Here is a 14427-nt window from a genome sequence, read left to right as displayed (position 1 = left end):
TTTCTATGCGTTTGTTTCATGGCACAGCTGTGATGGTAAGCTCTCGGATTGTGATGGTTTGGACAAAGACAAGCCCTCTTTGGTTTAGTTGAGCCTGGTACATGGAAGAGGGACATGATCAACTGTAGAAATGATCTTACTGTGACTGGGATATATGTATCTGCTCTTTTAAATAAAGTTATAGGACCAGTTCTCAAAGCAAAGATGTTACTTATTGAGGCAAATGGTCGCCCACCAAGAGCCAAATTTCTGTAAATTTGATTTTGAGAGTGTGGTCTGGGCCTAATCCATATGTAAAGTGTCCCGAGATAACGTTTGTTATGATTTGACACTATACACAAAATTGAATTGAAAGTGTCTATTACATCAACTCGTCTCTAATGAAATTTCAGTTTCCCTGTCCTTTCAGGTTTGATAAAACCTGCAGTTTCATCCTCTCTCCACATGTCCCACTCAGTATTACATTAAGACAGGAGGGCTGTTGCATCTTGCACAGAAGCCCACTATGACATAGTCTACGGATTATATAGTCATACAACATTCACTTTCAACAACAACCCTGAATGGGTATGGCAGAAGGTTGGGGGTCCATGCTGATTGGGGTGGTCATCAGGCATGTGGAGGCCCGCAGATGTGTGAGTCTGATCTATATTAAGACCGGGCTGCATTTTAAATCTTCACCACCTCCTCCTGTGCCATCCCTCCATTCCTCTTGTCTGTTAAGGGAGTGCCACCTCCTCCACCTGCTGCTGTCTGTCTGTCTGTCTGTCACACAGAGCTGCAGTGTAAAGCTGCTGTCAGCAACACAAGTCGAACTGCAGCTGGTAATACTTAACCTGAAATATTCTGTTTTTCCCTAGAGGAGTGACTACGGTTTATAAACTCGGAGCTAAGGAAACGTTTCATTTTGATAAAAAAACAAACATGTTTTTTAACTGAAAACTATACCGCTGTGATGACTAAGATTGCTTGACAACAGTGTCATCCTGCACATGACTGTGACTGTTGTGTCTTCTGTAGGTTAATGAAACACAGCAGTGAGGACTGCTTTTTTAGACTCTGACTGCCACTTTCAGGCCATTAATACAGCAGTGTAGTGGTCACACCTGTTGTTGCTGCTGCAGCTGAGGCAATGCCTGTCACTCAGAACTGAAATAATAGTAAGAAAGCGTTGGTCTCATCACGGCACGCGGAACATCTCTGTTTGACAGAGTGTGTGACCAAAACGGAATTTGCAAGTCAAACAAAATGTGTCAGAATATGTATGTCTTACTATGTAAGATTTAGTGTTAAAATGAGGTGAATTATCTGCACTATTTAAAAAAAATAAAAATAAAAACAACAAAAAATTAAATAGCACAGAGACCAGTAAATCATATCATTTTTAATTTGTAGATGTTGGGGTCCTGGATCTACTCAGTGTCTACAACAGATTGTTAATTAAGTAGTCTAATAAGACCATCAAATAAAAAATGTGTTATAGTCCAAGCCTTGAGCCCACTATGTTATATAGCGGAAATACTGGGCAGAAATTAATAAAACTTCTTCTTCTTTGTTTTGTGGTGGGTTGCAACCATAAAATGGCCTAAAACTTAACAACGTCTCCATCAGCGTTTATCGCAAAAGCCACATATCGATTGAGATAAAATCCGATGAGACCGAACATATTTCCTTTGAGTCGATAGTCATGAAATTCCATTGAATTTTACAGTTTCCATAGGCATTTTTCATTCGACATCCCTTAATTTGGATAAAAACGTGTGGATGGAAACATAGCTTGTAAGTGATACTCTGACCACTGGGCAGCAGTGAATGTGTGCTATGTGTTCCTGTGACCTGCTGGACACCAGATACCTCCAACACACCCTGACAGGCATGACATGCATGCTGACACTCTACACGTCCAAACACACACATGCACACATTCAAACGCACATTAAATGCACAAACACACACACACATATCTTGCTAAGCTACGGCAGTTAAAAATGTGATCACATGAAGGCAGGACTGTGAGGAAGGTGATGGCAAGGGGGCCCCAGTTATGGAAAGAAAGCCAAGTGATTCCCATACGAGTTATGATGGACTGAGGGTAAACCGACCAGGAGAGGAGCTTCTACACATTAAAAAGACTTTTCAGTTAAATCAGTGACTTCTTTAAATAATGGCTCTGCCCAGTGCGGCTGTGTCCATAGTAACCGACTAAGTTACTGTGTGGATATACTGTTCTCACATCATGTTGTCTGCGCTAAATAGTATTCAAACATTCTACCAGTTAATGTGAATTACAGAAGGGTTTCTTTCATTAGTGCTACAAACTCTCGGCTTCATTAGTTCCAGCTGGCATCATTTCTGCTTTTATAGCGTGCATCAGCTGTCAGTGGTGACTGATCGATGGAAAACAAATGTGTTGAAAAGTCCGAGTGGACATCAAAGGGTTCCAAAGCAAGCCATGGGATCTTGTCTAATGTCTTTTCCAGGTCTAGTCCGCTTTACTGTAGTTGGCTGCACTAATCACATTCCTGCGAGCCCTAAATCAGAGTGAAATAATTTTTTTTCTCTATATTACTTTTGTACCGTGGTACATTTCAGTTCCACAACAAACCAGGACAAACATCTGATTGTGTGATTGACTACTGTAAAGTCCTTTTCCAACTGGACAAAAAAAACACTAACACCCACTGACATCTTTCTTTTTTCTTAAGTGGTAAAGGTTACGTAAGGCATTCATTCCCGGTACAAATAACCCCGCAGTAGTCTCAGGTATTTATCGGCTCCAGCTCCAACGCGGTGCTGTAGCCATCTCAGCCACAAATCATAGCCGTCTTCATGCAAGCAGCATTCAAACGTCGTTTAAAATTAGTCTACACCAAAGTTTTATAGAGAGACTAAATACGTTATATAAGTATTATACTACAACAGATGTAAAAAAAAAACAAATAGCAACTGTAACATTTCCACTGGCCTCCATGCTGTCATGTCTTTGTGACATCTTTGCCGCAGCTTTCTGGGTAGTTGTCTTTCTTGGCTTTGATAACTGTGAGTGAAACAGTTCACTGTTGTCTCATGGTGTCATCAACTGCGTCGTGTTTAGATTAGGACATGGTGGACTGGGGGAAACCTGTAGCTCATCCAGTAAGAGCGTGCGCCCCATGTGGGCTGAGTCCTTTGCAGCGGCCAGGGTTCTAGCCTGGCCTGCGGCCCTTTGCTGCGTGTCATTCCCTATCTCCCTCCCACCCTTCCCCTCTATCCACTGTCACTCTGAAATAAAGGGAAACGCCCCCCGAAAAATAATCTTAAAAAAAGACATGGTGGACTGGTTGGTTGTGATGCTGTTGTTTTCAGCTGTTCTCTACTGGTTTCCACTGGCTGTATACACTGTAAACCCTACTTCTGCTTCTTCCTGTTCTTTCCACTATTTCAGAGCACTTTCTGTTTCTTGGAAGTGACATCCAACTGGACTTTTCTCTCGCATTGTTAGACCTGCCTCCACAGCGCTGTAGAAGAGGGTCTGGCTAGTCCCCATAACATTCCAGGATGGGAGAAAAACACAATCACATTGTCTTTGGCAGCTCTAAGCGCCCCACTGCTCTGCAAAATATCTTCAGCAGCACGTTTAGTAGACATATGACAATAATGCTCAGAAAATTTGATAGCCACCAAATTCTTTATTCTTTCAGTTTGTTTATTATGACAAAGTCTCTTGTGTCATGGATGATTTAGGGAAGCTCGAGTAGTACCAGTGGTTTCCTCATAGTGTCTGAGTGGAGCGTTTGGTGAGGCTTGTGTAGCCAGTGCAGAGGCATGTCCAAGACTACGGAAAGAATCTCAACACCGTCGTCTCAAAAGCTTTAGACTGACAGCCATGTCACTGTTTGAACTCTAAATACACAAGCCTTTGTTAAGAACACCCAATGTTACTGGAGCTAATCTACTTTTATACGATTCAGTCCTGTTTTGATGGTGTTTCAGTGGTGACTGGTGTCATCCTGCACATAGCATGTATTTATTAAATGTCCATTGAAACCAAATGTATTGGAAATGTTCCTGATTTAAATTAACTTTTTACAGATAATTGCAGAAACGTTGGTGTGATAAAGACACTCGTATCTTTTACTATTCTACATCACGTGTGCACACCTGCAGTGAGAGCTGATGATGCCATTTCAAAAACACCCAGTACATTTTTAATTTACTACGGAGCTCCTCAGATAGATTAGTTCCCACAGTTTCAGGAATTAGTCAGGGGTACAGAATCACAGGCAACACCAGGGCAGACTAAACACATAATGTAGAAATTGCAAAGAATAACCCATTCCATAAGAAAAAAGAGAAAACAAATCAGTAACGTCATCCTTTTTGTCCTCTTTAACCCATTATAGGATAAAGCTGGAGGAGCACAATCAACAATTCCTTTTTCTATGTACCTCATTTCTGTCCGGTTTAAAGTAGTTTGACATGGACATGTGTTAAATTTAATTGAAATTGAATTCCCCGTTTATGTGCTTTTATCTACAGGACAGTCAGTTAAGTTCATTCAGCCAATTCATAAAATGGCTTCCCGTTCTTATTTTTAATGCATGACTCTCCTATGCAGTGTGATGAAAAGCTCATAATTGCATTCTCCTCGTAATTGAACTACATAGGATCTGAGTTACTGCAAAAACCAGAATAACCTGAGGGTTTTTTTTGTGTTTCAGACTCTGACAGAGACCAAGAGGACAGCCATGTTTACAGCCAGACCAGAGCTCCGGCCGTAAGTAAACAAATACATAAATATGTAAACCAACCACGCTACTGTCGTTGTTCTTTTGTAAGAGCCGTAACGCCAAAGTGAGTAGGTAAAAAAAATGGAATATTGACGACACGATCAACACATGGGTTGGTAACCGAACGGGGCTGCCGAGCCCAGGCCCAAGGACCCAAGAGCTCAGGGGCCCCTAGGCCAGAGCCTCTGCGTGAAGTTGCTGTTATTGACTTGTCGCAAAGTCAAAGGGCTTTTAGTCATTCATGTCATAACAAAGATTCAAAAGTCCTACTTATGAGCATTCATGTTCTGTGTGTTAGTGTATATATGTAAAGACATACATAGCCTATATCAGACTACTATTGCCCTGCTTACCTGTATTCTACCCACAAGCCATCTCTTTGATGAACAGCTGATTTCTTACCCACAGTGTCAGGTTCAATTCTGGTCAATAACCCAGTAACACTGTCTCTACAGCACCTGTTTACTGGTTCCACTTATTATTTCACCTATTTAGTATTGTTCATCATTCCCATTCTCGCATCTCACTTATTATTTTATTTATTTATTCATCATTCTCATTTCCTATTTCAGAGCTGTCCATAATGTTCACACTGTTCATATTGTAATATAACAACATAATACTATTTATACCAGTATCCTTGCACTATGCTCCATATTTAAATAATTTTATTGAACTCTTCATTGCATTCATGCCTCTACATTGTTTCTGTTTAGAGTATGTATATATTGTGTATATTAGTGTGTATATTTTTGTTTTGTTTTGTATGTGTAAGCACAGTGTGAGTAACGGTGCTCCAAAGACAAATTCCTCGTATGTGTCCTCATACCTGGCGAATAAAGCTGATTCTGATTCTGATTCTGATCATGACCCATTTTCCCCTATTTCATTTATTTCTATTTCAATGATGTCTCTTTGTGGGGGAGGGTGGGGGGTGGGACCGGGGTGTAAATCTTATACCTGTTAATACCTTGTGTCACAGATTGACTCTCTGTATTGGTTTCATCCAATAGATGAGGTGTACTATGTATCTGTTATGTTCAAAATCCCATGTATAAATCATACCAAAAAAAAACTAAAGGAATAGCCTACGGTAAATAGTCACAGAAGATGACACAAGAAGAAAATCTATTTCCCCTCAGTTTATCTATAGAACTTGTTGAGTCCTCTGTGCAATATTGAAGAAACCAAAAGAGCAAGAACAAAACAACAGCATTAGAATATTATTAAGCATATTTTCATAATTTCCCCCGATGGCAAACTGAAACAACGGTCTACATCCGTATTGACTGATGAGAAGATGTTGTTTTTCTGTGTTCTCGATCCTTTGATAAGCCCCATCTGTCCTCCACACAGTAACAACATGCTGTACAGCTCTGAATACGATGCAGATGGCACCGAATCACTCAGTGGAGAGATTCTTCTGCGGTTGGATGACTGAAATCATTGTCCACAGATGTTACTCTTTGTTTGTCAGCAGAATAATTGACTTTACTCAGGATGTTATCTCGCTCTAATTTAATATGTGTACAATGATTGCATTATTGTACTTCATGAAGAGAGTTGTGCATTATTTTTGATTATGTACTTAACCTCATACCTGGGGTATTACTAAATAATAACTTATCTTGGTCAGTTGATAACATGGCACTTTGCTGTAACGTGTTGAAAATCAGGGGTTTTCTGCACTCACTTAAGCAAGTGAAACAAGATGTAAAACTGAGTTGAAGACCTACTGCACAACCTTGAAGCTGCATGATGCAACGTTGCTCACGGCTGGCCCCAAAATGCTTCCGATCACTTCCAGTTTAAACAAATAATTCCAAAGTGTTTCTTTTCACTTGGATCACATCAAACTTTAGATGTTTTAGATTCAGCAGATTAACAACATCATTGACTTTATACACTAAAAAACACATTCTGCCACTGTGAACTGCCGACCGCGTTGTCAATTCACTTTTTGACAACATGTCATTTGGTGCAACGTGTGGAAAATCCGGGGTTTTATCTTAAACTATGAATCTAAAGTATTACTGCAGTCTGAGATATATCTAACATGAGATTAATAATGAGAGACCAAAACAAGATGTGAATGAAATGTTTGTTGTTGGCCTAATTTTGTTAAAGGTGCGTGCGTGTGTGCGTGCGTGTGTGTGTTAAAAGAAGTCTGTCTGTTAAAAAGAAGAGGAGATATTTTGGTGGGCAAAATTGAATCTCAATGAGTAACAGTGGATACATGAGAAGGGTGGGAGAGAGTATATTTTTAAAAACACAAGAGGAATATTTCTAGCAGTAGTTCTGGGAATCCAGCTCACAATCTGCACTTAAAACGTGTAGTGGGTAAGTGTATCAGTGGCCTGACAACAGGTGAAGTGCTAGGACAGGATGTTTTTACAAGATTAACCATGTGAGAGTGTATGAAGCAAGTAGAGGAAGGAGATACGGGACGCTGGGACATGACATGTTTCCTTCAGAAAGGAGGCAAGAGGTTAAAAGAACCAAAAACCAGCACCAGATGGATTCAGTCTGACAATAACAATCCAGCAGAGAAACGCTGTTACAGTCGGGAATAAAACACACACATCACAATTAGAATCACAGGATAACAGTGCTAGTAAACGTTCTGGAGGATTCATTTTAGTATGATAGTATTAGTATGATGATTAGAACATTAATGAACTAAACAGGTCATCATGAGAGAAATATAATTTACCTCCTCCAGCTAAAACCATCTCCACTGAGAGAACCTTATCCCAAATCATGAAGTTACAGAAAGTTAAAATAAATTCAGTCATCATGTATGTGCCGAGGATGATGATGAGTTTAACTTCCTCAGAGATAAAAAGTCACGTCGTCATTTTTACTGCCTCTGTGCTCTAAAGATGGAGTCACGGCCACATCCTTGAGTTAAGTGGATTGGTAGTAGCAATGCATGGTCCGCATACAGAGTACCTCAGAGTACAACAAACCCACAGCTTGTATTTCCTTTTCGAGCTGACTGAGCCTAACACGCATACACGCATACACGCATACACACATACACACACACACACACACACACACACTTTTGCATACTCAAACATGGGAGCCGGGAGCTTCTCAGTACAACCAGTTTTCTTCAGTTCAGTAGCTTCACTGGAGCAGAGAATGTCAGTGGTTGTTAAAATAAATTCCCATCTCGGTCCCCATGTGCTTTACATTTTCTCCCAGAAGCTGCAGTGCAAAGCTGCTATAGAGAAACAGATCATCTTTTTTTCAGTTGAGTTAAAGGGTAAAAGCACAGCAAAAAAAAAAAACTGCTGCTGCATGAATATTTAAAAGAGACTTAACACTATTTTCTACTGTGTTGGCAGGTAAAAGACAAGAGGCGGTCGCCCCCCTCTAACAGATCCCCCTCCGCCCCACAACGCAACCCTCACCACAGCGGCTCCACAGACGAACAGGAGAGCCCCGAGAGAGTGGTGAGACACACACACTCACACACATACACACACACACACACACACACACATACACACACACACACACACAGAGGAACCCATTTATAAACATGCATCTACAGGGATGCCAGTATGTGCTGTTAAGTAATATATATGCTGGTGATGCACCCGAGTCCAAGGAAGGAAAAGAAATGAAATTAAGTTTTAAGATTTGAGAGAAAACCAATCTCAGTAAAAGCTGTTTTTTTACAGTTGGCATGTAAAATAGTAGAAGATATCTACTTGATTCAGGGGTGGAGTAGTCTCACATTTCCAGATTTATCTTCACAGCACTGTGGAGATAGTTCTGGTTACACCAAAGATGCCTTTTAGGAAAGGGGGGAAGAAAACGCTCTGGGTTGTTTGCATTTAAACCAATCACGACCGTCTTGGGCGGTGCTAAGCCCTGGACGCAGCAATGGTGGCTCTGCAAAAAAGTCTCGGGAAGAAATTTGTTTTAGTAGAACATTTGCATCCAGGAAAAGAAAACGCCACAAAAATTGTTAAATGAAATTATCTTTTCCCTCAATACTGTAGCGTGAGCTCTTTAAATAAGCTGGATATTCAACGTGATTTGCTCATAGAGCCAATCTGTCCCAAATGGTTCCAGTTAGAGAGGAAGTGCCGTATTCTTTGTGAATCATTTACTAAAAGAACCAAGCAGGCCTGCCTTGTTGCACGATCCAAATGTTCAAAAATTGCCATTTTCAGCATGTAGCTAGCTATCTCAAAGGTTGTGTTTGTTTCCTGTAGAGATTTTGAGAACAGCAACACACATAGAGCGTGTCATCCTTTGAGTGTGAGTCAGGTCACACTTTATCCTGAAATGTACTTTTGTTGATCCAGACTAGGAGTGAAGACCTTGACAGCATCACAGTTCAGTTCAGTTTACCTTACGAGTATCTGGATGCCCCTGGTGTACACTGTGATCTACTTTCTTTGGACCATTGAGTTTAACCTCATTGATCTCAAAGCTTGAGCCGCAAACAGAAACTGTTTTTTATGAGCTACATTGTTAACCGGATATATTTGGACAGGGGAATGCAGCATTGTGACTGACATCGTGTCCCCAGCAGCCACCAGGCACATACAAACTGGATCACAATGGTCCAGGCCCGATCTGCTGAGGTCATTGTCCAGCACATAAACACGCTTTTATTTCTCCCAGCTCAGCACAGATGCCAGTCGCGGCCTTTTCACGCCGCAGCAGGTGACTGCCAGCTACTGGACGCAAGGTCATCTGAATGAAGCAGATCTGAAATCAGCTGCAGGTGTCGGTGTAAACACTCTGACCCACATTCATGGACTGAAAAGTAGCACGTTAGCAGGTTTAGTTCAGAGTTTTTGTCAAACAAAGCTGGTTTCCAACAGAAAGGTCAGGGCAGATTGCAGACATGAAACAACAGAAGCTGAGCGTTAAAGGGAAAAGACTAGAAAAGCATCTGTGGCAACTATACATTAATACACACATTTCCTGTTTACATAATACAGCCCTATAGTGTAATACTATTGAATACATGGCTATATGAATGTTATGAAAATAGCGTATTGTGAACGTTTATTTAGATCAAATACATTTGATTTATATTAAATGGTTTTACAAAGATCCCCGAGTATTAAGTGTAATGTTACACTATAAGAAAAAAAGAACAATCCAATGATATGACACTGTCACATGTACAGAACAATGGCACCTCCAGCAAAGCCTTGATAGGAAATAAGACTTTCACCTTTGCTTTCACCCTCCAAGACATGCCTCAGTCCTTAACCCCCTTCCCTCACCACTTATTTTATTTTAGGTATCCTGCTGTAAACTGACTTTGAAATTAAATTGTTAAAAAAAAAAAGTTTTACTTGCAAAATGCAGATCAAAGCGTATATTACAAAATTAAAAGAAAAGAGCAGACGATTTTAACATCAGTTGAAATGTTAAAATGCATTTTAATATAAAAACAGAAGGGGAGTAAAATAATAAAAGGTTCAAAACAAATGATTTTAAACATAACAACTTTCACATCATCATCATCATCATCATCATCATCATCATCGTCGTAATTATCATGTGAATGATTGTGATCCTCTCAGATTGACCAGTAGGTTAGATAATAAAGAAATTACAATAACAACAGATTTCACATGGAAGTAATAAACCCAAATAATTACTGGCAATAACATTTAAACAGCACTTTTTTTGTTGATTCTGTGTTCTTTAGGCCTCGTGCCATCCGTCCACACACATTTAAATGTATCTCACTATACTGTCCTTGTTGCGTCTTCAAAGCTTGACAGTTGGCTAATGGTTTAAAGTTCTCCAAAAAACACAAGGCATAACGTTTCTTGGGGTTCAACAAAGAAACTTTCCTTTCCTTATTGTTTAATACTGTAAACTGTTACAACGAGCAAAAGACAAACAGAAATGAGAAACAGAAAATGCTCAGTCATAACTAAATGTCATGCTAACTATCAATTTAATGATTTGACATCAGAAAACTCCAACTAACCGAAGATATGCCAAGTAAAATTTCTTTTTACACTTTTTAGAAATATATACTGTACATACATAGTGTCCGAGGCAAAAAATGTAGGAAGAAAAAATGCAGCAGGAGAAAACAACACTGGCGCTTAATTGAATTCAGATGGAAATGTACAACTGAAATTGAAACCTAAACTAAAGCGACTGCTGCTGCTTAGCCTAGAGGGGGCACTGCTGCACACACGACCATGTTGAAAATTCAAACTCTTTCTTATTTTACTTCGGAAAGGTCAGAACACTCACCCTGTGCTGTCTGTGTTGTCTGCAGGTGCAGAAGGAGAAGCTTCATGCAGAGCTGAAGCAGGTGTTGAGTCAGAAGAGAAGTCACCTGAGAGAGTCCACCTGCCAGCTCGCCCAACCAGAGATGGACTCCGAGCCCACAGACAGACAGACAGTAAGCAGCCGTCTGAGAAACGCTGAACTAATGATTACTTTTGTTTGTGTCAGTGGTTGGTCAACAACTGGAGAGCATAGCTTTCCCTCTGTTTTAACAGCCATCACTGTTTGAGGAGATGGACGCACACAAAGTCTTGTTTTCCCCTTTATGAGCCAAGGTATTTTCTTTCGGTCATTCTCTGGAAAAGATGATGTAATCCAAGAACAGAGTGACCTTTCCTCTGTGACAGCTTAATGGATCAAATGGATTCAGAAGTAAAGTGTGGGGTGACAAATAACTGTACAGTAAATTCTGCACTCACTCAAGCAAGTGAAACAAGATGTAAAACTGAGTTGAAGGCCTAATGCACATCCTTAATCCAAAATGGAGACAAAATGTTTTTTGTTAAAGGTGTGTGTGTGTGTGTGTGTGTGTGTGTGTGTGTGTGTGTGTGTGTGTGTGTGTGTGTGTGTGTGTGTGTGCGCGCGCGTGTGTGCGTGTGCGTGCGTGTGTGTGTGTTAGTGTGCAGAGGACACCTCCCAGTCCGTGGAAATAGTGGTGGAGGCGGAGGCTGGAGCCAGTGGCTACAGCGTGACTGGTGGAGGACAGCGAGGGATCTTTGTTAAAGACGTCCTCAGAGACTCACCAGCCGCCAAACATCTCAGTCTACAGGAAGGTATCTGCAGTCACAACTGATGTATTTAGGGAGCATTTATGGTAAACATACTATGCTTTCAAATAAAAAAACACTGCAAACTCTGAGCCAGGGTGAGGTGTTGTTATTTGTAGTATTTGCACATTAAGGTTTTGTGAATAATTCCTGTGTTAGCAGCAAATGTATGCAGTGTTGCGGATGATGATGATGATGAAGACAGAGCGGAGTAGAAAATCAAATATTTAAGGAGGGGAAAAAAACAGATTATTTTTATTTTGTGAACACAACATTTTAACTGCAGATGGTGGTTATTCAAGTGAACACACCTGTATTTAATTGACCGTGATTAAATGTTACACCATTTTATCCTAATTAGCTTTTAACTTATATTGCCTCAATTTTACTTACATAAGAATTGTAACACTTATGCTATACTCATATCATATATCTTAAAGATTATATGTGCTATGACCACACCCAGCGTGTCAATCCGCAAAGTATCTATAGTTACTAAACAAATTTAGTGAAGCAAAAAATACAACATTTGCCTTTAAAATGTAATGAAGTAGAAGCATAAAGTAGGAAAAAAAATGCTAAGAACCTAAAAATTGTACTTAATACAGTACATGAATAAATGCATTTAGTTACTTTCCACCACTGGTACTTTATTATAGCCTGCTGTACTCTAGTGCAGTCTTTAAAGCTTTAGTGCAAATCTAATTAAGACTATCAGCTCAACACAACTCTCTCTGTATTCCTCAGTACGGCTATGTTCATTATGTTGTCCAGTCATTTTCCCGTGCAGAAGAGCGAGTGAAGAAAGTTACCCTTTCTGAAGAGTCCATCATGTTTTTGTAATACTCCGTGTCCTCCTTGGCTACTAGCACCTGTTTGGAGGAGGGGTGGGGGCATGTGCGTGATCACATAGGCTTGTATCATGTGGACGCGCCGACAGTTTAGTTGTCATTACTTAGAATTCCTCATGTGGGCGACAGAACCTTCACACTATGGCTTTAAGAAAAGTAGATGATACCAAATATACATCAGTTTGAGTTTAGAATTTAGATTTTTAACCCCAACCCAAAGATTCATTACTTTGAACCTGTTACTTTGACAGGTTTTTAACGCTGGACACACTAATTCATATTGTACTCTGTGTGAAGGTGACCAGCTGCTGAGTGCCAAAGTCTATTTTGACAACGTGAAGTATGAAGACGCTCTGAAGATCCTCCAGTGTGCCGAGCCATACAAGGTCAGCTTCCAGCTGAAGAGGAGCGTCCCCGGAGTCGAGGTCTGCCTGAGGCCTCGGGTTCCCAGTGTGGAGGTCAAAGGTCCCAAAGCCAAGACTGCCAAAATGGTAATCAATTATAATCTGTTTTTTTCATGGTATGCTTTCTCGTAACTAAATTGTGTCATTTTAAATAAAGTAGTACTAATTTTCATTTAGTTATAGTACTTTGGTAAATCCAAATCAGAAATACTTTACTGATCCCTGGGGAGAAAATGGGTGACGTTACAGTTGCCGGCAACAAGGAATAGAAATATATACTGCATATATATATAAACATACAGAAATTATGAGAAAAATAGAAATAAGTATGTTAAAACATGAACATTATACTTCAATGTTTAACGAAACTATCTAGAAAGAAATAAGTTATATATATACAGTATATATATATATATATATATATATATATATATATATATATATATATATATATATATATATAGGTATACTACAATATATAACAATAAAAATGCAGGGATCTACAATTAAGGGTGTTAAAATGCAAAAATCATTAAAAAAAAAAAGAATATTAGTTGAATTGTTGTATAGTAGAGTAAATGCCTTGAAGAGTAAATGCCTTGGAGTAAAGCCCAAAATCTTCAATGGGGTTTAGTTGTGACTTTAAAATTAAATGGTAACTTAAATTATTCCATTTCTTATAAATAATATACATTTTAGTCCAATCTTTTAGAGACCAAAATTATATTTAACACCTTTCCGTAGTTTCCAAACACTTTTAGTTGTGAAATCGATCAACCTGCACAAAGACAGCAAGTCAATAGATCCTAATGAATTTGTCGATTGAATCTTTGTCATTCATGTGTGTTTCAGAGTGTGAAGGGCAGCAAGGTGTTCAAGGCCAAGAAGAAGAGAGGTGGTCGTTTTGGTCTGAAGAGGCTGAAGGAGAAACGCAGAGAGGAGATGGTGATCGAGGGAACGCCGCCCAGGATGGAGATGAGTGACGTAGACGTGGAGTTTTCCCTCCCCAAATTTAAACAGAAGAGGAGCATGAAGGTGGAAGCAGAAGGAGCCAGAGGAGCAGCAGCCGTGGGGAAGGCAAAGAGGAGGATCAGGTTGGCCTTGTTTGTGTCCTATCTGTGTTTCATGTTGAAATGGTCACAATAAGCTGCTGTGGTGTCTAAACAACACGTCAAGAGGTTTGTTGAGGAACATTATGATGCCAAAGAATAGTTTAACAGACACCTTATGATCGGAAAAGTATTTTTTATAAGCCATTCTTTACATGACATTTTGGAATAAATGCTGTGTCTTTTTTGGCTATTACAATATTTTTTTCTTCTGTTCTCCTTCCTTTTGTTAAATG

General features: G+C 39.7%; 1 protein-coding gene across 26 annotated transcripts in view; it reads left to right on the top strand.

Annotated features, from left to right (window-relative positions):
* Positions 1-14427, top strand: part of prx (periaxin) — a 64708-nt gene that overhangs the window by 14886 nt on the left and 35395 nt on the right. For 25 of the 26 annotated variants that reach the window (XM_032512027.1, XM_032512006.1, XM_032512015.1 and 22 more), the window contains exons 2-7: positions 4701-4756; positions 8123-8230; positions 11050-11175; positions 11680-11833; positions 12976-13169; positions 13935-14176. In XM_032512027.1, coding sequence (XP_032367918.1) covers positions 4701-4756; positions 8123-8230; positions 11050-11175; positions 11680-11833; positions 12976-13169; positions 13935-14176 — 880 coding nt within the window. Of the gene's footprint in view, positions 1-4700; positions 4757-8122; positions 8231-9498; positions 9520-11049; positions 11176-11679; positions 11834-12975; positions 13170-13934; positions 14177-14427 lie in introns of those variants that run through there. The other variant, XM_032512018.1, reaches the window with a different exon arrangement.

This window comes from Etheostoma spectabile, chromosome 3 (assembly GCF_008692095.1).
Source record: "Etheostoma spectabile isolate EspeVRDwgs_2016 chromosome 3, UIUC_Espe_1.0, whole genome shotgun sequence".
Taxonomy (NCBI): domain Eukaryota; kingdom Metazoa; phylum Chordata; class Actinopteri; order Perciformes; family Percidae; genus Etheostoma; species Etheostoma spectabile.
Note: the sequence above shows the minus strand (reverse complement) of the source record. Positions and strands in the feature narration are given on the sequence as shown.